Source organism: Mobula hypostoma, chromosome 11 (genome assembly GCF_963921235.1).
Source record: "Mobula hypostoma chromosome 11, sMobHyp1.1, whole genome shotgun sequence".
Classification (NCBI taxonomy): domain Eukaryota; kingdom Metazoa; phylum Chordata; class Chondrichthyes; order Myliobatiformes; family Myliobatidae; genus Mobula; species Mobula hypostoma.
Window position 1 is genome coordinate 80,883,032 of NC_086107.1, and position 25,990 is coordinate 80,909,021.

Genomic DNA, 25,990 nt, shown 5'->3' on the forward strand with positions numbered 1-25,990 from the left:
GGCCCTTCTGCTCACATACACTGACTATGATGTTTTAATCCAATCTAGATAGAGTAGTACATTCAGTGATACTTATCGTCAACTCATCTCAAATTCTGAAATTGTTTGTACTGCAACCTTATGCTTGCTCCATTGATTTGTAAAAACTTTAATGATACTTGATTTTGATCTATGAAAGTGAAAAAAGGGAACCAAAGAGAATTCCACTCACCACAAGTCCTATTAGTTGGGCTGAAGAACCCAGCCTCTGGTTAATATTGTCATCAGTGGTTTCACACACATCAGCAAAACCATCAAAATACACTCAGTGCAGTGGGTACCTAATAAAGTGGCCACTGAATGTACAGTATGTGGCTTTTTGCTGCTGTAGCCCATCCGCTTCAAGGTTTGATGTGTTGTGTGTTCAGAGATGCTCTCCTGCACACCACTGTTGTAACATGTAGTTACGTGAGTTACTGTCACGTTCCTGTCAGCTTAAACCAGTCTGGCCATTCTCCTCCGACCTCTCTCATTAACAAGGCTTTTTCGCCCACAGAACTGCATTCACTGTATGTTTTTTATTCTTCGTACCATTTTGTGTAAACTCTAGACACTGTTGTGCGTGAAAATCCCAGGAGATCAGCAGTTTCTGAGATACTCAAACCACCCTGTCTGGCACCAACAATCATTTCATGGTTAAAGTCACTTAGATCATATTTCTTCCCCATTCTGATGTTTGGTCTGAACAATAACTGAACCACTTAACCGTGTCTACATGCATTTATGCATTGAGTTGCACCGGACGATTAGCTAATTAGATATTAAGGAACAGATCTGGCCACTGAGTTTATAACAGAAAACGCAAAGGTTCAAGATCCAGGATTGTGTTTGTAAAATATAAATCTATTAATTTATTTACAGCAATAAGAGCTTTCTGCAAAATCAGTTTCATCAATAATCTGTGTTCAAAATACATAAAGAATTTAAATATTTCATAATTAGAAGTATCATAACAAAGTAAAATTACTTTCTCAGTCAAGATGTTGAACCTGTCCCCATCAATGTGAATAAAGATACTCAAATTTCATTGAAACTTGTCATTTTTTAAGGCTTTCTTAAAAGCTGTTTGGCTAGGAATACAAGGAATTGAGGCTGAAGTGAGTCTTGTGTTTGAGCCTTCGCTGGCATTGTGCAAATAATGTTGGCCTTGACTCTGATAATTTTGCTGCGTTCCATTCATGTGCAAGCATAAATCAATATGGAATAATAAATATGGAAAAGTATCCCTTTGTGCTAAAGAACTGCAAAGATGTAGAACCCTTTAAGTAATGAAGTTAGTTCTCAACTTGGCTCAATGCCCAAGTATTTAACTGGGATTTTGCCCCTAGTTCCACATTGGATTGAGACTCGTATTGCTCATGACATCGTCACTTAGCAGTGACCGAAGCAGTAATATACAAACCCTTGACTGAGCTTCCCAAAGTACACTGAAGCAATTAAAACAAATGCTGAGGGATCTCAGCAGGTCAGGCAACATCTATGGAGAGGATTAAATGGTCAGTGTTTGGGAATGAGGCTCTTCATCAGGATTAAAATACAGTACTGTGCAAATGTTTTAGGCTCATATATATAGTTAGGGTGCTCAAGACTTTTGTCAATGTGGAGCAGAGAACAAGTATGTAAATCTGGCAAGAGCAAAGGATGTTGGGAATGGTGAGGGTGGAGTGTCGCGGGAGGGCTGTGGGACAGGTGGCAGAGGAGTGTTAGGGTGGGGTGTGGCACGGGTGTAGACACACCCAGCCCCAAGACAACAGGCCAGGTCACTTAATTCCAAACAATTGGTTTACTGATCATTATAGATTGTCTCTCCCTTTCTCTTCTCCCAACCATGATTCCACTCTGTCTGCCCCTTTCCCACTCTCAGTCCATGATAGAGATCCATATTAGTAACAACAGGTCAGGCAGCACGTATGTCATGAAATTTGTTGGGTTTTTTTATGGCTACAGTACTATAATTAAATATTAATTATAATTATTAAAATTTATAATTTTACAGGACTAAAATAAAACAATTAAAATACTTGGTCACTAACATGGTATTATCTTACATTTTTGCTAATACAAAGAGCCTAGCAATAAAATTGCTAGAACCTAACTTTTTGAGCAACACACACAAAATGCTGGATGAGATCAGCAAGTCGGGCAGCTTCTATAGAGGGGAATAAACAGTCGATAGGTCCTGATAAGGGGTCTTGGTCCAAACTGCTGACTGTTTATTCATTGCTGCCGGACCTGTCAACTCCCTTCAGCATTTGGTGTGTACAGTGCAGAGACTGGCCCATTAGCCTATCTATTCCATGCCCAACTGTTTTACTGCCTTGATTGGCTGGTTAGATATTTGCATAGATGTACAGGTGTACCTATTAAAGTGGCCACTGAGTCTATACACACAGCCACAATCTCCTAATCTGGAGAAGATGATAGAATGCAGCCGTAACAGGAAGAGTATCAGAAATACCTTTGAATTTGATCCACAACTTTACAGCCTCTTTCACAACCAGGAGATTATGGAAGGTTTGCTATTTATCATCGGCTGAGGAAGGGGAGTTATAAAGGTAGTAACCGCATATGGAAATTTTGGTTGTGCTGACAAAGGTCTAAATTTTAGAGGAAACCCACACGATAATGGGGAGAACATTCAAACTCCTTACAGGCAGTGGCGAGAAATGAACCCGGGACGCTGTACTGTAAAGCATCCACTATGCTATTGTGTCATCCATGCAACAGAATCCTGTTGCAACTCTCTTTCTTCTATCTCCCCACATTGTTGTCAACATTGAATGACTTAGAAGTACAGTCCCTTCAGCCGCCATATTGTGCTGACCTTTTGATCTAAGATCTCCTCTGAGGATCACTACCTAGTTATGATGGAGTTTTCTGAGAGCCATGCCGTCTGGATCTTAGCTCCTGGTAGGGTCACCCATGGGGGTAAGGTCAAGGGGGAGGATCCAGACCAAAGAGCAACCTAAACTAGACCTCAACAGTGAAGTTGGCAGAAGATGATGGCATGTCACAAAGGCAGTGGAGAAAGTCTGCAGCAGTGAAGGGTCCCCAGTCATCTTGCACTCTGTACCACTGAACTCTGACCCTGATTTATCAAGGACATGTGGTAGCAGTCCATGTGTCAGCCTCCTCATGTTAAACAAAGTCACACACAGGAATTCTCCGTTAAGGGAATATCCTCTCAGGAGAACATCATACTCAACTCAAGTGATCGCACTAAGACCAATCTAATCTTCCCTCCTACATCGCCTTCTACTTTTCTGTCCATGGGCCAATTTAAGAGTTTCTTCAATGTTCCTACCACCAGCCCTGGCAATTTCACACACCCACCACTCTGTAAAAAAAATGATCTCTGATGGCCCCTCCTATACTTTCCCACAACTATCTTAAAATTACGCCCCTCATATTAGACATTTCTGCTGTGGGACTATGTCTCAGACTGTCCACTTGATCTATGTCTCTTATCATCTCAGATACCTCCAGAGGAATGAGGTCTTCAACTGAATGGCCCAGCAAGAAACTGCACTTTTCAAGCAATTAGGACAGACAGAACACAGGAAGGCACAAAAATGCTCCATCATTATTGACCATCCAGAATCCGAGCACGGTGGCTGAACTTAAAGCTCTAGAGACTGATACACTGAGTAACACACACAAAATGTTGGAGGCTCAGCAAGTCAGGCAGTCATCCGAACCCTATGGAGGGAAGTAGATCGTCAATATTTCGGGCTGAGGCCCTTCGTCAGGACTGGATAGGAAGGGGCAGAAGCCAGAATAAGAAGGTGGGAAGAAGGAGAGGAGTTCAAGCTGAAAGGTCATAGGTGAAGAGGAGGATGGGTGGGTGGGGAGGGGGTGGTGAAGTAAGGAGCTGGGATGTGATTAGTGGAAGAGGTAAATGACTGAAGAAGATGGAATCTGAGAGGAGAGAACGCTATTAGTTTTCTATCCTTGACACACTTCAGTACTTGCCGTTGTTTAAACCAACCACATACCCAATACAAAGCATTAGTCACTCAGTCGTATGTTCAACAAAAAAAAACCATATGATTTTGAATTTCTTTGTCCTCACAGAGTGAGTTGAAATGCTATGTTCTTTAGTACTGCAGAAGCACACATCAAGAAGCCTCATTTATCTCAACTATACTGTAACACACACAACTCAGCAGGTAGTTCCTCCAACATTTTGTGGTGTTGCTCTGGATTTCCAGCAACTATAGAACTTGCATTTATCTCTGTTAGTTCTTATATTGGACATTTTGAAATGTGCTTCAGTTATATTTAAGCAAATACTAAGAGCTGAATGTTGATCATTTGCAGACTAGGAAATCTGACATTGATGTTAATAAATATACAATGCACAATGATAAAGTGCTAAGGAAATAATCCACAGGACATCAGTGGGGCCAAAAACGACAGCATTATCAATTTCTACTTTGCAATAGTGCAGTTCAGAGTCTGTAAATATTGTCGAATCCTGAGAGTTTCAATGATGACTTGACTCATTAACATATGTAGTCCAAATATCTGGATTGGTAAATTGATCTGAATAGTTGGAGTGAAAAAAAAGAATGGAATTCTCTGTGAATCACAATCCAGAATATCGAAGTAAGGGAGGAACTTGTATATTTCCCAATACCCGGAGTGCAGGAAATAGTTCAAGATCATGGTGCAGGCACCAACCTAAATGGATGTATGCATACTCCAACGACTGGAACAGAAGAAATAGCTGAAAGTTATGTGTAACCTACATGGAACTGAAAGCTATTTCACTGTCCTTGCTGCAGTTCAGAGGAAAGGAACAAAGGTCCTTCTAATTCAGTTTGTTGCTTGTTATCTTTCTTTTCCTTGCCGCCACCATGTCGTAGAAAGGATCCCGAGTAATACTGGCTCTGAAATATAATAACAGCGCAATTATTCATTTGCATGACATTTCCTTTAAGAGCATAGATACAATCACGTTATCAGACTCAGTATATCATAAGTATTTACCCAAGGAGCTAAAATCCTTAACATTTTAAGTCATAATCTTACCTAACCTATTCATAAGTTAATGATAGCATCCATCTTTAAGGACCCTCTACCACCCAGGACGTGCCATCTTCTCATTGTTACCATTAGAGAGGAGGTACAGGAGCCTGAAGACACACACTCAATGTTTAGGAACAGTTTCTCCCCCTCTGCCACCAGATTTCTGAATGGTCCATGAACCCATTGTCACTATCTCAATAGTGCTCTCACTTGCACTATTTTTTAAAAATTCTTTTTGTAACTTATGTATTGCAATGTACTTATTTAATTTGATTTTTAAACATTTATTTCATATTTCTTTTTATGATTTATAGTATATTTTGAGTATTGCACTGCACTGCTGCTGCAAAACAACAAATTTCACAATGACACACACAAAGTGCTGGAGGAACTCAGCAGGTCAGGCAGCATTTGTGGAAAACAATAAACAGTCGATGTTCGGAGCCATGACCCTTGAAATTTCACAACAATTCAGGGATAATAAACTTGATTCTGATTCAGAACCAGTAGATCTTCATTAGTGGCATGGACCCTTTAACTAGAAAAGATTTTTGAACATTTTTTAGACCATAAGACATACAGTAGGAGGCAAAACTACCACACTCTATCCTGGTACATAGAGTCATTGAATCAAATCAAGTTTAATTATCATTCAAACCATACATAGATACAGCTGAATGAGACAGCGTTCCTCTGGGGCCAAGGCACTAAACATTCAAAAATAGCAAGCAAACATTGAAAAAAAGCAAGTGACAAATTCAAAGAAGGATATTCACTCGAATAAAAAACATATATATATATATAGATCAAGTTCTGGAGCAACAATGTATGGCAATCGATGGAACAGACGCAAGTAATCCAGCCTATCATTCTACCCCTCGTACATGAGAGGCCAGGCCCGGCCAAGCTCAACCACGCTGTAACTCTTCTGCATCTCTCACCTGGTCTGAGGGAGCAGGCAAGCCCGAGGCTTGTGGCCCAGTCCTTTCTACAACCAAGGCTACACAGCTCCTACATTGACTGTCCCTGCAGCAGACCAGGGTACCAGGCCTGTGGCAATTTACATTATCACTGTCCAACAGAGTCTTGCAATTGCAAATGAAGTTTCTGAGACGATCTCCCATGGTTATGCTATATCAACTTCGATGCTTCCGAGTAGCGGGCAGCAACAAGGTCATAGAACAATACAGCACAGTAACAGGCCCTTCAGCCCATCTAGTTCAAATGCTGCATGGTCCCATCAACCTACACCCGGACCAGGCCCTTCCATATCTCTCACATCTACTGCATGCATTTATCCAAATTTCTCTTAAATGTTGAAACCAAACCCGCATCAACCATTTCCACTGGCCGCTTGTTCCACACTCTGAGTGAAGAAGTTCCTCCAGGTTCCCCTTAAACATTTCACCCTTCACCCTTAACCCTTAACCCATGACCTCCAGTTCAAGTGTCACCCAACCTCAGTGGAAAACACCTGCTTGCATTTACTCTATCTATACCCCATATAATTTAGTATACCTCTATCAAATCTCCCCTCAGTCTCCCAAACTCTAGGGAATATCATCCTAATCTATTCAGACTTTCCCTATTACACAGATCCTCAAATCCCAGCAATATCCCTGTAAATTTTCTCTGTATTCTTTGAATATTATTTACATCTTTCTTGTAGGTTGGTGACCAAAACTTCACACAATACTCCAAATTAGGCCTCACCAATGTCTTATACAACTTCAATGTGACATCCCAACTCCTGTACTCAAAACTTTGGTTTAGTATGAAAGCCAATGTGCTAAAAGCTTTCTTCATGACTCCATCAACCCTATTTCTTATCATAATTTATAGTCTAATTCACCTATAGCACTGTACTGATGTAAATTGTCTCGTGATTAGGCTCAGATTAAATCGGGGGGGGGGGGGGGTGCGCGGCTCGAAGTGGCATATAGGCCTGTTCCACCCGGTATCTCTAAATAAATAAATATGTGATGAGACTTGGGTGGCTGCAGGAATTCAATAGTCACACGACCTGGGGAAAGAGTCCTGGTCCAGGCAGAGAGACTACTGCCAAGCAAGCTGATAGTACAAGTGTTTCTTTTAACATCTGGCTCAGTTATACCTGATTGATTTGATCCACGCATCTCTTTCTTCCTTTGAAGGTGCAGATATTCTGTAAAAGTGGTGATTTCCTTCAACGACACGTCCATCTGTGTCTGTTTTACAGGCCTTTATGGTGTGACCCTTACTGTTTGGTGAATACAAATCAAAACAGTTCTGCAAAATAAAGCATGTTGGTCATCAGTATATTACTGATAGAATACAAATAATCTCAGCACATTTCTCATGTTTGTGTACACTGATCATTCGCAAGGTAGCCCTCCCCTCGACAGGTGAAAGTGCAGCAGGAGTGGCACAGAACGGATTGCTATTGGCACGGAAATAAACACAGGAGGTTCTGCAGATGAGATGCTGGAAATCTTGAGCAATGTACACAAAACCTAAAACCATACATCTTTGGACTGTCTGAGGAAATGGAGCACCCAGAGGAAAATCCATATGGTTATGGGGAGAACAAACAAACTCCTTACAGATGGCAATGCCTCTCCAAAGTCTTTCGGTTCTTTTTTCTTAATGACGTTTCTCCCAGATTTGTCAGTCAGTGTCCTGGACAATCACAGAGATGAAAGGAATAAATATTTAACATTTTGGGCTGAGACCCTTCATCAGGACTAGAAAGGAAGGGCAAACAAGCCAGAATAAGAAGGTAGGGGCGGGGAAGGAGTACAAGTTGGCAGCTGATAGGTGAGACCAGGTGAGGGGGAAGGTGGATGGGCAGGGGCATTAGAGAAATCGATGTTCACTCCATCAGGTTGGAGGCTACCCAGGCTGAATGTGAGGTATTGATCCTTCATCCTGAGAGTGACCTCATCAGAGCAGTGGAGGAGGCCGTGGACTGACATGTTGGAATGGGAACGGGGATTGGAATTAAAATGGTTGGTGACCAGATGTAGAGGAGGCCGCCTCAGGAGCACCAGACACAGCAGATGACCCCAACAGGCTTGTAAGTGAAGTGTTGCAAGCAAAAGTTGCCCATTCACCTCCTTGCTTACCTCCATTCAGGACCCCAAACTGTCCTTCCAGGTGAGGCAACAATCCTCTTGCAGGTCAGATGGAATAAATGTCGATTTCTTTAACTCTGGTAATTTCTCCCCCTCCCCCTGCCCTCTTCTTCCATTCCCCACTCGGCTCCCCTCCTACCTCCTCTCTTCTCATGTGTCTGTCACCTCTCCCTGGGGCCTCCCCTCCTTTCCTTTCTCCCATGGTCCACTCTCCTCTCCTATCAGGTTCCTCCTTCTTCAGCCTTTTACCCTTTCCACCTATCACCTCCCAGCTTCCGAATTCATCCCCTCTCCCCCACCCACCTGGTTCTAGTTTGTCCTCCTTCCCCACCCCACATTCATCCCCTTTCCTTTCCAGTCCACCTGACCTGAGACGTTGACTGTTCATTCCCTTCTACTGATGCTGCCTGACCAGCATCTGCAGAATCCCTTACTTATGGGCTGTGACACTTGCCAGCAGTCCTCTCTATATTTTAAACATCCTGTATAGGAACTGAGGTCTCAAATTACCATGTTCTTTCACCCCTGATAACAAAATAGTTTGTTTTTGTCCTTATTTTTCTCAGGAGTCTATTTAAAAGAAGCAGCTTCACCCTAGTTGATCACAGTAATATATTTAACCAAAATACAAGAGATTCTGCAGATGCTGGAAATCCCAAGTAAAAAACACAAAATGCTGGAGGTACTCAGCAGGTCAGGCAGCATTTAAAGGTCCTGATGAACACACACCTGGTTTCCCCTATCACTTGCAAGTTCGTATTCCTTCCCTTCTCCAACCCCCTGCCCCCCGACTTTCTTATTCTGGTTTCTTCCCCCGTCCTTTTCAGTCCTGCTGAAGGGTCTCAGCCCGAAACATCGACTGTTTATTCCTTCCCATGGATGCTGCCTGATTTTCTGAGATATTGTGTCTGTAATATATTTAACTTTTTGATTCTGTTATTGATAGGGATGGCACAGCGTAGAGTAATGCTTTACATTGCCAGTGATCAGGGTTCAATTCCTGCCACTGTCTGCAGGGAGCTTGTACATTTTCCCCATGAATGTTTGGGTTTTCTCCAGGTGCTATAGTTTCTTCCCACATTTCAAAAACTTGCTGGTTGGAGTTAGTAAATTGTGGACACGATCTGTTGGTGCTGGAAGCGTGGCAACACTTGCGGGCTGCCCCAGCACATTCACGGTCTGTATTGATCTTTCACATAAACGATGCATTTCACTCTTTTGAAGCACATGTGACAAGCAAAGCTAATCTTCAATAAGAATCTGGTGGAGTACATACCAATTTTCGAGAATCTTCACTTGGTTTCACACACAAATTTTCTAATGGAATAATTCCTCTGGGTTCTTTATCCTGCAACAGAAAGGAGTGTCTTTGTTATAAGTGCCTCCTTCTTGAAATATTATTTGGCTGAAAACTTCCACTATTGATGCGGACTCCATCAGTGACACTTTACCCTTTGTATAATGTTCTGTGTTGTAAACTTTCACGTGCTAAAGTTCAACTGACCAGTGTGGAACTAAAGGAATACTGTGCAGTTCTTGGTTGAGACAATAAGCCAAAGTCCTGACTGTTCCCGAAGACAGATGTGAAGGAAAGCAGTCCCAGTTATCATCATGATCTTCCTCTTCAGCAACCCTTGGGTTTGAAGGATGACTTTGTGCACCTTGGCAGATCAGGGGCATGACAGACAAAGTGGTGTAGCCCTGGCCTCCCCATCCCCCCCATTCCCCCCATCCCCCATCGAGGACATCTTCAAAAGGCCATGCCTCAGAAAGGTGGCATTCATCATGAAGGACTCTCACACCCAGGACGTGCCCTTTTCTCATTATTAGGGAGGAGATCCAGGAGCCTGAAGACAGGCACTCAACTTTTTAGGAACAGCTTTTTCCCTTTCTACCATCAGATTTCTGAATGGACAATGAACCCATGAATATTACCTCACTATTTTTTATCTCTTTATGCACTACTTTTTAAAAATGTGGCTTTTATATATGGTTCATATTTCTTATAATAAATTATAGTCTATTTTATGTATTGCACTGTACAGAAAACAATAAATTTCATGACATACGGCACTGTCTTAGCTAGAGTGCCTAAGACTTTTGCACAGTTCTGTATTTGTCAACATGACGTGGAGAAAGATTCTGTAAATCTGGTGGGAGCAAAGGATGTTGGGAATGGTGAGGGTGGAGTGCCGTGGGAGGGGTGTGGGACAGGTGGCAGAGGAGGGGTGCCAGGGGCAGGAGGTGGCACGGGTGCAGACATACCCAGCCCTAAGACACCAGGCATGGTCACTTGATTTCTAACAATTGGTTTATTGATCATTACAGAATGTCTCTTGTGCTTCCCACTCCCTCCCCTCTCCCCTCCCCTTTTCCTAACCATGATTCCCCTCTCCCTGCCCTCTTCCCACTTTCAGTCCACAATTGAGACCCATATCAGAATCAGGTTCCTCTTCACTCCCATATGTCACAAAATTTGTGGTTTTTTTGCAGCAGCAGTACAGTGCAATACATCAAGTTAATGCAGGACACTGCAAAAGTCTGAGGCAGCCTAGCTCTATCTATGTGCCTAACACATTTTCACTGTATGTCGGTGATAATAATTCTGATTCTGGCACGGAGCTGCACACAAAAATGTGGGCAGAATCTCACAGACATTACTTCACCCTGAATATGCTCTGAATGAGCCAGGCTATACAGGACAGGGAACACCATAACGCAGCCTCAAAGAAGTTCGGGCATCACGGAGGCGATATTCAGAATCGGAATCAGAGCCAGGTTTTATAATCAATGATGTGAGCTGACATAAGTTTCGTGGCAGCAGTACAGTGAAATACAGTAAAAAAAAAGCTGGAGCAAGAATCTGTAGTGTGTGTGAGTTTCCCTCCCCCTTTAAGCGCATTGGGGTCACTGAAAAATTTATTCAAAATATGTTATTTCATGACATATTGTATGTCAGTGAAAATAACATGCATTTAGGGTGAAAGGGGCACTCACAACACGCTGGAGGAACTCAGCAGGTCGGGCAGCATCCGTGAAAACGATCAATCAATATTTCAGGCTGGAACCCTTCGTCAGGACGAAGGGTTCCAGCCCAAAATGTTGACTGATCATTTCCACGGATACTGCCCAACCTGCTGAATTCCTCCAGCGCGCTGTGAGTGTTGCTTTGACCCCTGCATCTGCAGAGTATTTTGTGTTTAGGGTGAAAGGGGGAAAATTTGAAAAAATTGTGAGGAGCAAGGTTTATTATTTATTGGCATACAGCACGGTGTAGAGCCTCCCAGCCCTTCGAGCCACACTGTCCAGAAACACCCCAATTTAACCCCAGACGAATCATGGGACAATTTACAATGCCCAATTAACCTACCAACTGACATGTCTTTGGAACGTGGGAGGAAAGGAGACCATCTGGAGGTTAGGCTAAGGCTAACTCTAACCCACGTGGTCACTTCCTTACAGACAATGGCAGAACTGAACCCAGGTCACAGGCGCTGTAAAAATATTATGCTATTGCACCAATGTCGTATTGCCTCAAATACTGCAAAAAGGGAACAGCAATCATGGGTTTATGAACCAATCCAAAATATGATGGCATAGGGAAATCCCAAAATACGGGATCATGGGTCCAGTGATTACAATACCATTAGTTTCAATATAATTATGGAGAAGGATAGGACTGGACCCAGGGTTGAGATTTTTGATTGGAGAAAGACTAACTTTGACGAGATGTGAAAGGATTTAGAAGGAGTGGATTGGCACAATTTGTTTTATGGGAAGGATGTAATAGAGAAATGGAGGTCATTTAAAGGTGAAATTTTGGGGGTACGGGATCTTCATGTTCCTGATAGGTTGAAAGGAAAGGTTAACAGTTTGAGAGAGCCATGGTTTTCAAGGGATATTGGAAACTTGGTTCGGAAAAAGAGAGGGATCTACAATAAATATAGGCAGCTTGGAGTAAATGAGGTGCTTGAGGAATATAAAGAATGTAAAAAGAATCTTAAGAAAGTAAATAGAAAAGCTAAAAGAAGATACAAGGCTGCTTTGGCAAGTAAGGTGAAAATAAATCCAAAGGATTTCTACAGTTATATTAATAGCAAAAGGATAGTGAGGGATAAAATTGGTCCCTTAGAGAATCAGAGTGGATGGCTATGTGCGGAGCCAAAAGAGATGGGGGAGATTTTGAACAATTTATTTTCTTCGGTATTCACTAAGGAGAAGGACATTGAATTGTGTAAGGTAAGGGAAACAAGTAGGGTAGTTGTGGAAAGTATGATGATTAAAGAAGAGGAAGCACTGGCACTTTTAAGGGATATAAAAGTGGACAAGTCTCCAGGTCCTGACAGGATATTCACTTGGACCTTGAGGGAAGTTAGTGTGGAAATAGCAGGGGCTCCGACAGAAATATTTCAAATGTCATTAGAAACGGGGATTGGCGTATTGCTCATGTTGTTCCATTGTTTAAAAAGGGTTCTAAGAGTAAACCTAGCAATTATTGGCCTGTTGAGTTTGACGTCAGTGGTGGGTAAATTCATGGAAAGTATTCTTCGAGATGGTATATATAATTATCTGGATAGACAGGGTCTGATTAGGAACAGTTAACATGGATTTGTGCATGGAAGGTCATGTTTGACAAATCTTATTGAATTTTTTGATAAGGTTACTAGGAAAGTTGACGAGGGTAAAGTGGTGGATGTTGTCTATATGGACTTCAGTAAGGCTTTTGACAAGGTTCCACATGGAAGGTTAGTTAGAAAAGTTCAATCATTAGTTATTAATATCGAAGTAGTGAAATGGATTCAGCAGTGGCTGGATGGGAGATGCCAGGGAGTAGGGTTGAATACCTGTGTGTCAGATTGGAGGACGGTGTATAGTGGTGTGCCTCAGGGATCTGTACTGGGTCCAGTTGTTGTTTGTCATATATATTAATGATCTGGATGATGGGGTGGTAAATTGGATTAGAAAGTGTGCAGATGATACTAAGGTAGGTGGAGTTGTGGATAATGAAGTAGGTTTTCAAAGCTTGCAGAGAGATTTAGACCACTTAGAAGAGTGGGCTGAAAGATGGCAGATGGAGTTTAATGCTGATAAATGTGAGGTGCTACATTTTGGTAGGACTAATCAAAATAGGACATACATGGTAAATGGTAGGGCATTGAAGAATGCTGTAGAACAGAGGGATCTAGGAATAATGGTGCATAGTTCCCTGAAGGTGGAATCTCATGTGGATAGGGTGGTGAAGAAAGCTTCTGGTACGCTGGCCTTTATAAATCAGAGCATTGAATATAGGAGTTGGGATGTAATGTTGAAATTGTACAAGGCACTGATAAGGCCAAATTTGGAGTATTGTCTACAGTTCTGGTCACCGAATTATAAGAAAGATGTCAATAAAATTGAGAGAGTACAGAGGAGATTTACTAGAATGCTGCCTGGGTTTCATCTCCTAAGTTACAGAGAAAGGTTGAACAAGTTGGGTCTTTATTCTTTGCAGCGAAGAAGGTTGAGGGGGGACTTCATAGAGGTATTTAAAATTATGAGGGGGATAGATAGCATTGACGTGGATAGGCTTTTTCCATTGAGAGTAGGGGATTCAAACAAGAGGACATGAGTTGAGAGTTAAAGGGCAAAAGTTTAGGGGTAACATGAGGGGGAACTTCTTTACTCAGAGAGTGGTAGCTGTGTGGAACAAGCTTCCAGCTGAAGTGGTTGAGGCAGGTTCGATGTTGTCATTTAAAGTTAAATTGGACAGATATATGGACAGGAAAGGAATGGAGGGTTATGGGCTGAGTTCAGGTTGGTGGGACTAGGTGAGAGTAAGAGTTCGGCACGGACTAGAAGGGCCAAGATGGCCTGTTTCCATGCTGTAATTGTTATATGGTTATAATAAATATTTCTACAACTGGTGTCTGGTTAGCACCACTCCGCTGCATTGGGCGAGGCAAGTGCACAGGATCGGAAAGAAATTGCAGAGGGTTGTAGACACAACCAGCTCCATCAGAGGCACTAGCATGAACCTCTCCACCATCAAGAACATCTTCAAAATAGAGTGTCTCAAGAAGGCAGCGTCCATCATTAAAGACCCTCACCATCCAGACATGCCCTCTTCCTATTACTCCCATCAGAGGAAAGGTACAGGAGCCCAAAGGAGCACACTATAGGAACAGCTTTTCCCCTTCTGCTATCAGATTTACGAACGGACCGTGAACACAACCTCACTGTTGCTCTCTTTTTGCTCCCGTTATTTCTTCATGTATCCCTTATTGTGACTCGTTGTAGTTTTTATTATGAATTGCACTGTACTGCTGCCGCACAACAACAAATCTCATGACATATTGTATACCAGCGATAATAATCCTGATTCTGATTCTGAGAGAGAGAAAAAACTTCCCCTCAAATATCTAATAAAATATATGCCAGAGACAACTTACAGTTGTGTACTCAAAGTAATACAGGCAGTTGTCTGTCAAAATGAACCACCGGCGTTTCCACGTTTTTACTCGTCCACCTGCAAGGAAAGTGGGAAATGGGTTACACGTGAAAAGAGACACATCCTGAAGCGCCGTCACACTGGTGACTTTTACCCTTCAACAGGATTAACAAAAGGGCCAGAAAGGGCCAGACTGATTGGCCAGTGCCTATCCACCACAATGTATCACGAGAGAATTATAGACTTGTTCTACTATATTCAAATTTAATTTTAATTTAGAGAATCAGTGCACTAGAGGCCCTTCCACCCAATGAACCCATGCTGCCCAATTATACCATGTGACCAACTAACCAACTAACCCTCCTTTGGAATGTGGGAGGAAACCAGAGCACCTGGAGGAAACAACCGTGGCCACAGGGAGAATGATAAAAACAATTACAGACAGCGGCGGGAATTGAATACCGGTTGCTGGCGCAATAAAGCGATGCGCTAACTGCTCGCTACTGTGCTGAAACATCTGGCTATCTATTTCATTACCTCTGTACTTAAGTATTTCAACACTTTCCTGACCTCCAGTCTCCATGACACCAGACAATCTAAAACCCTGCAATTGATTCAAATCTCATCCTCAGTATTCGTTACCCCAGAGTATTACCGAGACCTCTAATCCCTCTGCAAGCAAGATGCTGGCATCTGCTGTGAAGATCAACATGACAACAATATATGAGCACGTGGTAAGACTCAAGGTAAACAGGGTCATAAAGAAAGCTTTAGGCGTATTGTCCTTCATAAATCAAAAGTACTGAGTCCAGGAGATGGGATGTTATGTTGTGGCTGTATAAAATATTAGTGAGGGCTAATTTGGAGTATTGTGTGTATTTCTGGTCACTTACCTGCAGGAAAGAAGTAAATAAGATTGAAAGATTACAGAGAACATTTACAGGCACCTTGCCGGGACTTGAGGACCTGATTTATAGGGAAAGATTAAATAGGTTAGGGATTTATTCCCTAGAAAGTAGGAGAATGAGGGGAGATTTGATAGAGGTATACAAAATTATGAGGTGTATAGATGGAATTAATGCAAGTCGGCTTTTTCCATTGAGATTGAGTGTGACTAGAAGGGTGAAAGGCGAAATATTTCAGGGGAACCTGAGGGGGTATTTCTTCACTCAGAGGGTGGTGCGGGTGTGGAATGAGCTGCCAGTGGAAGTGGTGGGTGCGGGTTCAACTTCAACATTGAAGAGAAATTCGGTAAGTCCGTGGACAGGAGGGGCATGGTCCAGCTGGACTTGGCAGAACAACAGTTTGACAAGGACTCAATGGGCCAAAGGGCCTGTTTTTGTGGTGCCGTTCTCAATGACTCTGTGACTGAGTTCAAGCATTAAAGCTTCATGGGAACCATGATTATTTCTCTGCCCAGTGGGGGGGAGGGGAAGGTTTAAGACCCTTATTAACAGCAGCACTAGACTGTTCAGAAGAAGGGTCTCGGGCCAGGTTAGCGACTGTCCATTTCCCACCATGTTGCTGGCTGACCTGCTGAGTTCCTATAGATTCCAGTTTCTGGCATCTTTTGTGCCTCCACTACAGAAATTATTCCCACCAACAATAACAGTGTAATAAAATGGCATAATTATATATTATCAACTAATTGTGAAGGTATGGAAGGCCCTTTAAATCTACACATACGCAAAATATACGTGTATGTTACTCTGGGGTTCCAGCATCTGCGGAATCCCTTGTGTTTATCATTGTCTATGCTGGCTTCCACCAGCTCCATTCCCCTAGCACCAACATCACTGGGCAGTCGGAACCACTCTCTGAAACTCACATCATTCCTGCCATCTTCAAACACCCCAATAGCACTGCCTACCACACTGTTCTACACAGCACTTTTAATGAAAGGTCGTCTACCTGGTCTTCACAGAGACTGTTTGACCCATGGGTATTTCTTTTCTGTATCACTACAGATTCGAAGATATGATATAATCAATTGTAAATACCATCATAATTAGTCATACAAATGTTCATATAAATATTAAATTATGAACATTCTTAATATGAATAATTACAGCATATTCATATCAATTCCATACATATTACTATAAATGTTTATTATCGTTATTCATATATATTTGAAAGATGTTTTTTACACAGAGAGTAGTGGGTGTCTGGGAAACACTGTGAGGGTGGTGGTAGAGGCATTTGAGACTCTTAGAGAGGGTCATGGATGATAGAAAGATGGAGGGTTATTAGCGATGTGAGTGGGAAGCATTAGGTTGATCTTAACGGGCTGACACAACCACGTGGCCATAATCAAAGACACCAGCTGTCACGGAGTCTTAGAGATAGAAAAGTACAACACAGAAAAAGGCCCTTCAGCCCATCTAGTCTGTACCAAACTATTTAAACTACCTACTCCCAATGACCTGCACCGGGACCTTAGCCCTCCATACTCCTACCATCCATGTACCTATCCAAACTTCTCCCTTTATCCCAAGACCTCTAATTGTAGTCTCACCCAACCTCAGTGGGAAAAGCCTGCTTGCATTTACCCCATGTATACTCCTCATAATTTTGTACACCTCTATCAAATCTCCTCTCAGTCTAAAGAATAAAGCCCTAACCTTATAACTCAGGTTCTCTAGACCAGGCAACATCCTTCTAAATTCTTGCTGTACTCTTTCAACTTTGTTTACATATTTCCTGTAGGTAGGTGACCAAAACTACACACAATACTCCAAATTAGTCCTCACAAATGTCATCTACAACTTCAACATAACATCCCATCTCCTGCACTCAATACTATGGTTTATGAAGGTTAATGTGCCAAAAGCCTTCTTTACAACCCTAACCACCTGCGATGTCAGTTTCATTGAATTATAGACCTGTATTCCCAGATCCCTTTGTTCCACCATACTTCTCAGTGCCCTACCATTCACTGGGTAGGACCCAACCCAGTTGGTCTTATCAAAGTGCAACACCTCGCACCTGTCTGCATTAAATTCCATCTGCCATTTTTCAGGCCAAAGCCCTAATTGTCTTTATCACTGTCCACTACACCTCCAATCTTGGTGTCATCTGCAAATCTGCTGATCCAGTTAACCACATTATCACCTCTTTCATTGATATAGATGACAAACAACAATGGACCCAGCACAGATCCCTGTGGCACTCCATTAGTCGGAAGTCTCCAGTCAGAGAGGCAACCATCTATTACCACTCCTCCACCATAATCTGTACAGGGTTCCTGAAGCTGATACCACTTGGCCTCACTTTATCAGACTCTGAGTCCGTCTCCTGAGTAAATACAGATGCAAAAAAAAATTCATTTAAGATCTCCGCCATCTGTTTTGGCTCTACACATGGATTACCACTCTGGTCTTCCAGAGGACTCATTTTGTCCCTTGCAATCCTTTTGCTCTTAACATATCTGTAGAATCCCTTGGGGTTCTACTTCACCTGGTCTGCTAGAACAATTTCATGCCTTCTTTTAGCCCTCCTGATTTCTTTCTTAAGTGTTCTCTTGCATTTCCTATACTCCATAAGCACTTCCTTTGTTCCTACCTGCCTGTACTGGTTATGCACCTTGTTTTTCTCTTAACCAGGGCCTCAATATCTCTTGAAAACCTGTTATCTTCTCCCATCGGGCAGAAGATACAAACGCCTGAAAGCAGACACCACCGGGCTCAAGGACAGCTTCTACCCCACTGTTATAAGACTATTAAATAGTTCCCTAGTACAATAAGATGGACTTTTGACCTCTCAATTTACCTTGTTATTTACCTGCACTGCACTTTCACTGTAACTATTACACTTTATTCTGCATTCTGTTATTGTTTTACCTTGTTCTACGTCAGCGCACTGTGCAATAATCTGATCTGTATAAATTGTATGCACAATAGAAAATAAGATAATTTCACTTTGTTTTTTTAATGAAGTGTATTTAAGTATCTTGAATACTTTGGTACTACAATACTTTGGTGCAATGCATTATATACGTCTGTATTTTATTGAACATAGCACAGTACTTCTCAGTACAGGCCCTTCAGCCCAATATCAATGGCTGACAGGGACGTGCCTTTTCTTGTGTGGTCTATTGCGGTTTAGTTCAATATCCGGGTGCCTCCGTTAAATGTTCCTTCAGTTGCATGCCATGTGCTTGGGAACGAACTGATATGTTTGAAACGCTGTATTGCACTGTGTTGCCGTGGCCCTGATGTGGGTCAGTGGATCTCACACTTACCCAGTTTGGAAAGCCATCCTTCCCGGTCAGGATTGAAAAACGTGTGCGTTAGGTCATTCCCATCATCCTCGGGGATTTTAAACGGCTCATTCCTGATGCTCTCGTACAGGTTCTGTGCAGAGGAATAAAATAAATTCAAAGTTCAAAGTTTGAAGTAAATTTATTATTAAAGTATATATATGTCACTGTTTACTAACCCGAGATTCATTTTCTTGTGAGCATTCACAGTAAATACAAAGAAACAAAATAAAACTCCACAAAACAAAGAAGGACAAACAACCAATGTGCAAAAGACAATAAACTGTGCAAATACGAAAACACAAACATAATAAAAAAATAAATATCACTGAAAACATGAGTTGTGGAGTCCTTGAAAGTGAGTCCACAGGCTATGGAATCAGCTCAGAGTTGAGGAAAGTGAAGTTCAAGAGCTTGATGTTTGAGGGGTAGTAACTGTTCCTGAACCTGATGGTGTGAGTCCTGAGGCTCCTGTACCTCCAATGACAGCAATGAGGAGAGAGCTTGGCCTGGATGGTGGAGGTCCTTTCTGATGGATGCTGCAACCCTGTGATTGTAATCCTTGTAGATGTGCTCTATGGTGGGGAGGGCTGTACCCATGAGGAACTGGACTATGTTTTGTAGGCTTTAGCATTCTTGGGTTTGGCTGTTTCCATACCAGGCTATGATGCAATCAGTCAGTATGCTCTCCACTGTACATCTATAGAAGTTAGTCAAAGTTTTAGATGAGCTGTCATATTTTCACAAACTTCTAAGAAAGTACAAGTACTGCTGTGTCTTCTTTGTAATGACGTTTAACTGCTGGTCCTAGGACAGATCCTCTGAAATGATAACACCAAGGAATTTTAAACTACTGAATTTCACCACCTTTGACCTCCTGATAAGGACTGGCTGATGGACCTCCGGTGTCTCAGGTCTTTGGTTTTGCTTGACATTAGGTGAGAGGTGGTTGTTGTGGCACTATTCAGACAGATTTTCAATCTCCCTCCTATATTCCAATTCGTCACCACCTTTGTTTCAGCCAACAAGAGTGGTGTTGTCAGTAAACTTAAATATGCTTTTGGAGTTGTGCTTAAAGCAAGTAGAGCAGGGGACTAAACACACAGCCTGGTGGGGCACCAAAAGGGAACCTTTTAGTTATTGTCACGTAAACCAGTGTGCATGAAATTCCTTGCTCACATGAAACTCACAAAGTAAGCAGCGTACAATAAGTAAATGCAACAATTAATACGGTGATAACAGAATGGTGTATATCATGGGGGTACAAAGTGAGGTGCTGCAGAAAGAAATGTAAAAAGGTGCCTAAAAAGGCCAGTAACATCATGAAGGATCCCACCCACCCTGCTGATAGACTGTTGTCCCACTCCCATCAGGGAGGATGTTATCCAGCATCCACACCAGGAGCAACAGACTCAAAAACGGTTACTTTCCCCAAGCAGTAAGGCTGATCAACACTTCCATCCACCAGCTCCACCACTAGTCATAGAATCATAGAACATGGTGATGGTGGTGGCTTCTGTTAGTCTCGCGAGACCATGGATCTGCACCTGGAAGGTCTTGCTTCAGTTTGTGTTAGAGCAGCGTCTGTTGTAGCTGTAGAGGCCCACATGGGAGTGACAGTCTCGGCTGCAGCGACTGCACTTGAAGGCGCTGACCTCCAGTGTTATCTTGGTGCTGTTTTTCCGACGAGTGCACTTTTCTTCAGCAGCAAGCCTCAGCTTCCCTTCTCCTCTTTTTACACCTCTGCGTAGTTCCAGCCTCCAGTGAGAGCGATCGCTTGCAATCTCCTCCCACCTCTCGACGTTTATTTTCAGTGACTTCATGTCTCTCTTGCAAACGTCTTTGAAACAAAGATGGGGGCTGCCCTTGTGCTCTCTTGCTGGAGGCCAGTTCCCCATACAACAGGTCTTTCAGGATCCTCCCGTCTGACATGCGGTGTACGTGGCCCAGCCAGCGGAGACGGCGTTGTTGGAGCAGGGTGAAGAGGCTGGTTATCTGGATGTGGGCCAGGACCTCATTGTTGGTGACTCGGTCAGTCCACGTGATGTCCAGGATGCGTCTCAGGCTGCAAAGGTGGAAGGCGTCGAGACGCCGCTCTTGTCTGTGTAGAGGCTCCAGGTCTTGCTGTCGTAAAGCAGTGTGCTGAGGAAACAGGCCCTGCAGACTGCAACTTTGGTGTGCGTCATCAGCTTTTTGTTCTCTCAGTTTCTCTTTGTCAGCCTGGCAAATGTTGAGGCTGCTCGTCTGATCCGTCTGTTGATCTCGGAGTCTAGGGAGAGGCTGTCCGTGATGGCGGAGCCAAGGTATGTAAACTCGTGAACTATCTCCAGCTTGTAGCTGTTGATGGTAATGGCGGGGGGTGCTCAACGCCTTGGCCCAACACATTAGTTTTCTTCAGGCTGATGGTCATATAGAACATACAGCACAGAAAAAGGCCTTTCTATTCTGAGCCAAATGATTCATCTGCCTAGTCCCATTGACCTACACCCAGACCATAGGCTTCCATACCCCTACCATCCATGTGCCTATCTAAATTTCTCTTAAATTTTGGGTTCAAACCAACATCCACCACGTGCACTGGCATCCACACTCTCACCACACTCTGAGTGAAGAATTCCCCCTTCAAAGTTCAAAGTCAAGTTCAAAGTATTTTTTTATCAGATACCACATACACCACATACAACCCTGAGATTCTTGTTCCTGTGGGCATTCTTAGCAAATCTATAGAACAGTAACTGTAAACAAGATCAATGAACAGAATATGTGTAAATACAAATGTAACTAAATAGCAACAAATAACGAGAGCATGAAGTAACAAGAGAAAGAGTCCTTAAAGTGAGACCATCGGTTGTGGGAACATCAGAAATGGAATGAGTGTAGTTATCCCCTTTTGTTCAAGAGTGTAATGGTTGAGGAGTAGTAACTGTTCCTGAACCTGGTGGTGTGAGTCCTGAGGTTTTGTACCTTCTACCTGACGGCAGCAGTGAGAAAAGAGCATGGCCTGGGTGGTGAGGATTTTTGATGATGGTTGCTGCTTTTCTACTGCAAAGTATCATGTAGAAGTGCTCAATGGTTGGGAGGGCTTTACCCATGATGTACTGAGCTGAATCCACTACCTTTTGTTGGGTTTTCTGCTCAAAGGCATTGGTGTTCCCACACCAGACCATAATGCAACCAGTCAGCACACTTTCCACAACACATCTACAGAAGTTTGCCAAGGTGTTTGATGACCCACCGAATCTCCACATACTCCCAAGGAAGTAGCCATGCTATTGTGCCTTCCTTGCAATAATATTTATACGATGGGTCCAGGACAGGTCCTCTGAGATAGTGACACACGGGAATTTAAAGTTCTTGACCCTCTCCATCTCTGATCCTCTGATGTGACTGGCTCATGAACCTCTGGTTTCCTTCTCCTGAAGTCTACAATCAGTTCCTTGGTCTGATTGAGTGAGAGGTTATTGTTATTACACCATTCAGCCAAACTTTCCATCTCCCTGCTGTGTTCCGATTCATCGTCACCTTTGATACGGCCCACAACAGTAGTGTCATCAGCTGGTGTAGGATCTGTACTTAGCCACACAGACATAGGTGTAAAGCGAGTAGAGCTGGGTGCTAAGCACACAGCTCTGTAGTGTTCCTGCGCTGATGGAGATTGTGGGGGAGATGTTTTTGCCAATCCAAACTGACTGGGGTTTGCAAGTGAAGAAATCCAGGATCCAATTGCACAACTGGGTATTGAGGCCAAGGTCTTGAAGATTATAAAGCCTCCACATTATTGCCCAGTGAACGCAGGCTGCTGACAGTGTACGTTCAGTCAGTCAGTGGGGAGTGCTTACCTTGAGAAGTTCTGGGGGAAGGTCGCCACCATTGTTGATCCCACGGTTCATTGCTATAAACCTTTCCAGTGCCGGCTTCTCCTTAACGTTCGGATTGTGTAGACTTGTGTTCAACATAATGATTGCAAACGATAGCACATAACAGGTATCTGCAATGCAAACGTGCATTGTTAGTAAGCCCCGAGAAACAGCACCAAATGGTTAAAGTAACTTTGCAAAACATAACCAGTGAGAACTCCAGGCATTTAACAACGTAACAACAAAGGTAAAGATTAGCAATGCAAACACGAGGAAATCTGCAGATGCTGGAATTTCAAGCAACACACATCAAAGTTGCTGGTGAACGCAGCAGGCCAGGCAACATCTCTAGGAAGAGGTACAGTCGATGTTTTGGGCCGAGATCCTTCGTCAGGACTAACTGAAAGAAGAGATAGTAAGAGATTTGAAACTGGGAGGGGGAGGGGGAGATCCAAAATGATAGGAGAAGACAGGAGGGGGAGGGATGGAGCCAAGAGCTGGACAGGTGATTGGCAAAGGGGATATGAGAGGATCATGGGACAGGAGGCCTACGGAGAAAGAAAGGGGGAGGGGGGGAAGCCCAGAGGATGAGCAAGGAGTATAGTGAGAGGGACAGAAGGAGAAAAAGGAGAGAGAGAGAAAAAGAATATATATATATATATATATATAAATAACAAATGGAGTACGGGGGGAGATGGGGCATTAATGGAATTTAGAGAAATCAATGTTCATGCCATCAGGTTGGAGGCTACCCAGATGGAATATAAGGTGTTGTTCCTCCAACCTGAGTGTGGCTTCATTTTTACAGTAGAGGAGGCCATGGACAGACATATCAGAATGGAAATGGGATGTGGAATTAAAATGAGTGGCCACTGCCGATGTGGCCTTCTATATATTGGCGAGACCCGACGCAGACTGGGAGACCATTTTGCTGAACACCTACGCTCTGTTCGCCAGAGAAAGCCCCACATTTTAATTCCATGTCCCATTCCCATTCTGATATGTCTATCCACTATACTCCTTGCTCATCCTCTGGACTTCCCCCCTCCCCCTTTCTTTCTCCCTAAGCCTCCCATCCCATGATCCTCTCATATCCCTTTTGCCAATCAACTATCCAGCTCTTGGCTCCAACCCTCCCCTTCCTGTCTTCTCCTATCATTTTGAATCTCCCCCTCCCCCTCCCAGTTTCAAATTTCTTACTAGCTCCTCTTTCAGTTGGTCCTGACGAAGGGTCTCGGCCCGAAACGTCGACTGTACCTCTTCCTAGAGATGCTGCCTGGCCTGCTGCGTTCACCAGCAACTTTGATGTGTGTTGCAAGATAAAGATTAGCTTTATTTGTCACATGTATATCGAAATATCAGATGCATCATTTAGCATCAATCACCAACACAGTCCAAGTCTATATTAGGAGCAGCCTGCAAGTGTTACCAGTGATGATAAACTGGATTTTGATTCTGATCCCACTGTTGAATGGACCTCTCGTACAATAAGATGGACTCCTGGCCTCACCATTATAATCTTGCACTTTATCATTTACTTGTGCACCTTTTCGGTAGCTTTTACATTTTGTAACCGTCTCAGTGCCAACGTAGCACGCCAATAACTTACAAACCCATATGCTTTTGGAATATGGTGGAAAACTGGAGCATCTAGAAGAAGCCCACGCGGAAACTATGTAATCTCCTCGACGATAGCGGCGGGATTCGGACCCTGATCTTCCAGCTGGCATTGTAAAGAGTTTTGCTCTCATGCCACGCTGTTTAAATCCACAGGAAGCTCAGGAGAATGCAGATGCTGGAGGTCCAAGTGCAGGGCGATACTCTCGACGGATGCCATCTGAACTCGTTTTTTGCTCTAGTGAATTTTAATTCTTCAGGCACTTTACAGCTGGTGTCAGCCATGGTTCATTGGGCTGGATTTTAACTTCAGGGTCAGAAATTGTGGAGGAGCGTGGAATTAAACCCAAATTCAACACCTCTTCTTTCTTAGAGACATTTGTGTGGATTCAGCATGTCAGCAAAACTTTGACAAACTTCTACAGGTGCACAGTGGAGAATATCCTAACCTATCCTAGCCTGGTATAGAAATACCAATATCCAGATTACAGAGAGAAAGCAGAAAGATTGGGATTAAGACAGACTATAAATCAGCTCTGATCAAATGGCAGAACAGACTCAATGGGTCGAATGGCCTAATTCTGCTCCAATGATTTATGGTTCATGCAGATAAAGTGACGCTAGGTGCAGGAGTATCTGGACATAATGTGACTCTGACAGGAACTGATAAAGGGACAAAGCAACTCTTGATAAGAGAAACTCTTCGAGGTAGCAGCAGGGTGGATGAACACACAGTGGGTCAATGATTGTGACTGTGCATGAGGTGTGGAGTGTGCACGGTGGGGGCAGGAATGAAGGATGCTGAGGGGCTGTGGAGAGAAGAGGCTAATGGTGGATGTAGTGCTGGTGGGGGCTGGAGTAGGATGGGTTAATGGGTGGCCATTTGGAGAAAGTAACTGTTTTTGAATCTAGTCAATTATTGAGTTTAATCAATGAATTAATTTTCAGTTTAGTTTTGTTACTAAGGGCTAGTGCAGGAGACTGGCATTTCAAAGGGATATCAGCCAACAAGAGTGATCTACTTGGGCTGCCTGTCAGGAGTTTGTACCCCATGACCACGTGGGTTTCCTTTGGGTGCTCTGGTTTCCTCCCACATTCCAAAGACATACTAATTGGTCATTGCAAATTGTTCCGTGATTAGGCTAGGTTTAAATCGGGGATTGCTGGACTGCATAGCTTGAAGGGCTGGAAGGGCTTGTACTGCACTGTATCTCAATAAATAAATACAATTATCTCATTTTATAAAATATAAAACTTTTATTTTTTCTTGGAGTATCACTCCAACTCAGTTGCTGATTTTTTAATTTGTTCTAAACAACATGCTAAATGAAATAAGGGTAAGATCTGAAAAAATTGTTCTGAAACATGACCACAGACATAGAGAAATGGAAAAGTACATGTGAAAACTGTTGCAGCAGGAATCAAACTATCTTAATAAGTCACCTCCCTTTGGTGCCTCTTACCTCCTCTCCCATCCATCTTCTCCCTCTGGTGCCCCTCCTCCTTCCCTTTTTCTCATGGTCCATTCTCCTCTCTTTATCAAAATTCTTCTTCTTCAGCTCTTTGCCTCTTCCACCTATCACCTCCCAGCTTCTCACTTCATCCCCCACCCCTCACCCACATCTCCCAACTGATCTCACCTATC

The 25,990-nt window shown here is 43.1% G+C and overlaps 1 protein-coding gene across 5 annotated transcripts in view; it reads right to left on the reverse strand.

Annotated features, from left to right (window-relative positions):
• Nucleotides 1–861: 861 nt before the first annotated feature.
• LOC134353865 (cytohesin-3-like) overlaps nt 862–25,990 on the reverse strand; it is a 113,133-nt gene continuing 88,004 nt past the window's right edge. For all 5 annotated transcript variants that reach the window (XM_063062345.1, XM_063062350.1, XM_063062347.1 and 2 more), the window contains 6 exons: nt 22,711–22,859; nt 18,854–18,965; nt 14,612–14,688; nt 9,460–9,531; nt 7,184–7,338; nt 862–4,931 (listed from right to left, as the gene is read on the reverse strand). In XM_063062345.1, coding sequence (XP_062918415.1) covers nt 4,853–4,931; nt 7,184–7,338; nt 9,460–9,531; nt 14,612–14,688; nt 18,854–18,965; nt 22,711–22,859 — 644 coding nt within the window. In that variant the 3' untranslated portion in view covers nt 862–4,852. The remainder of the gene's footprint in view (nt 4,932–7,183; nt 7,339–9,459; nt 9,532–14,611; nt 14,689–18,853; nt 18,966–22,710; nt 22,860–25,990) is intronic.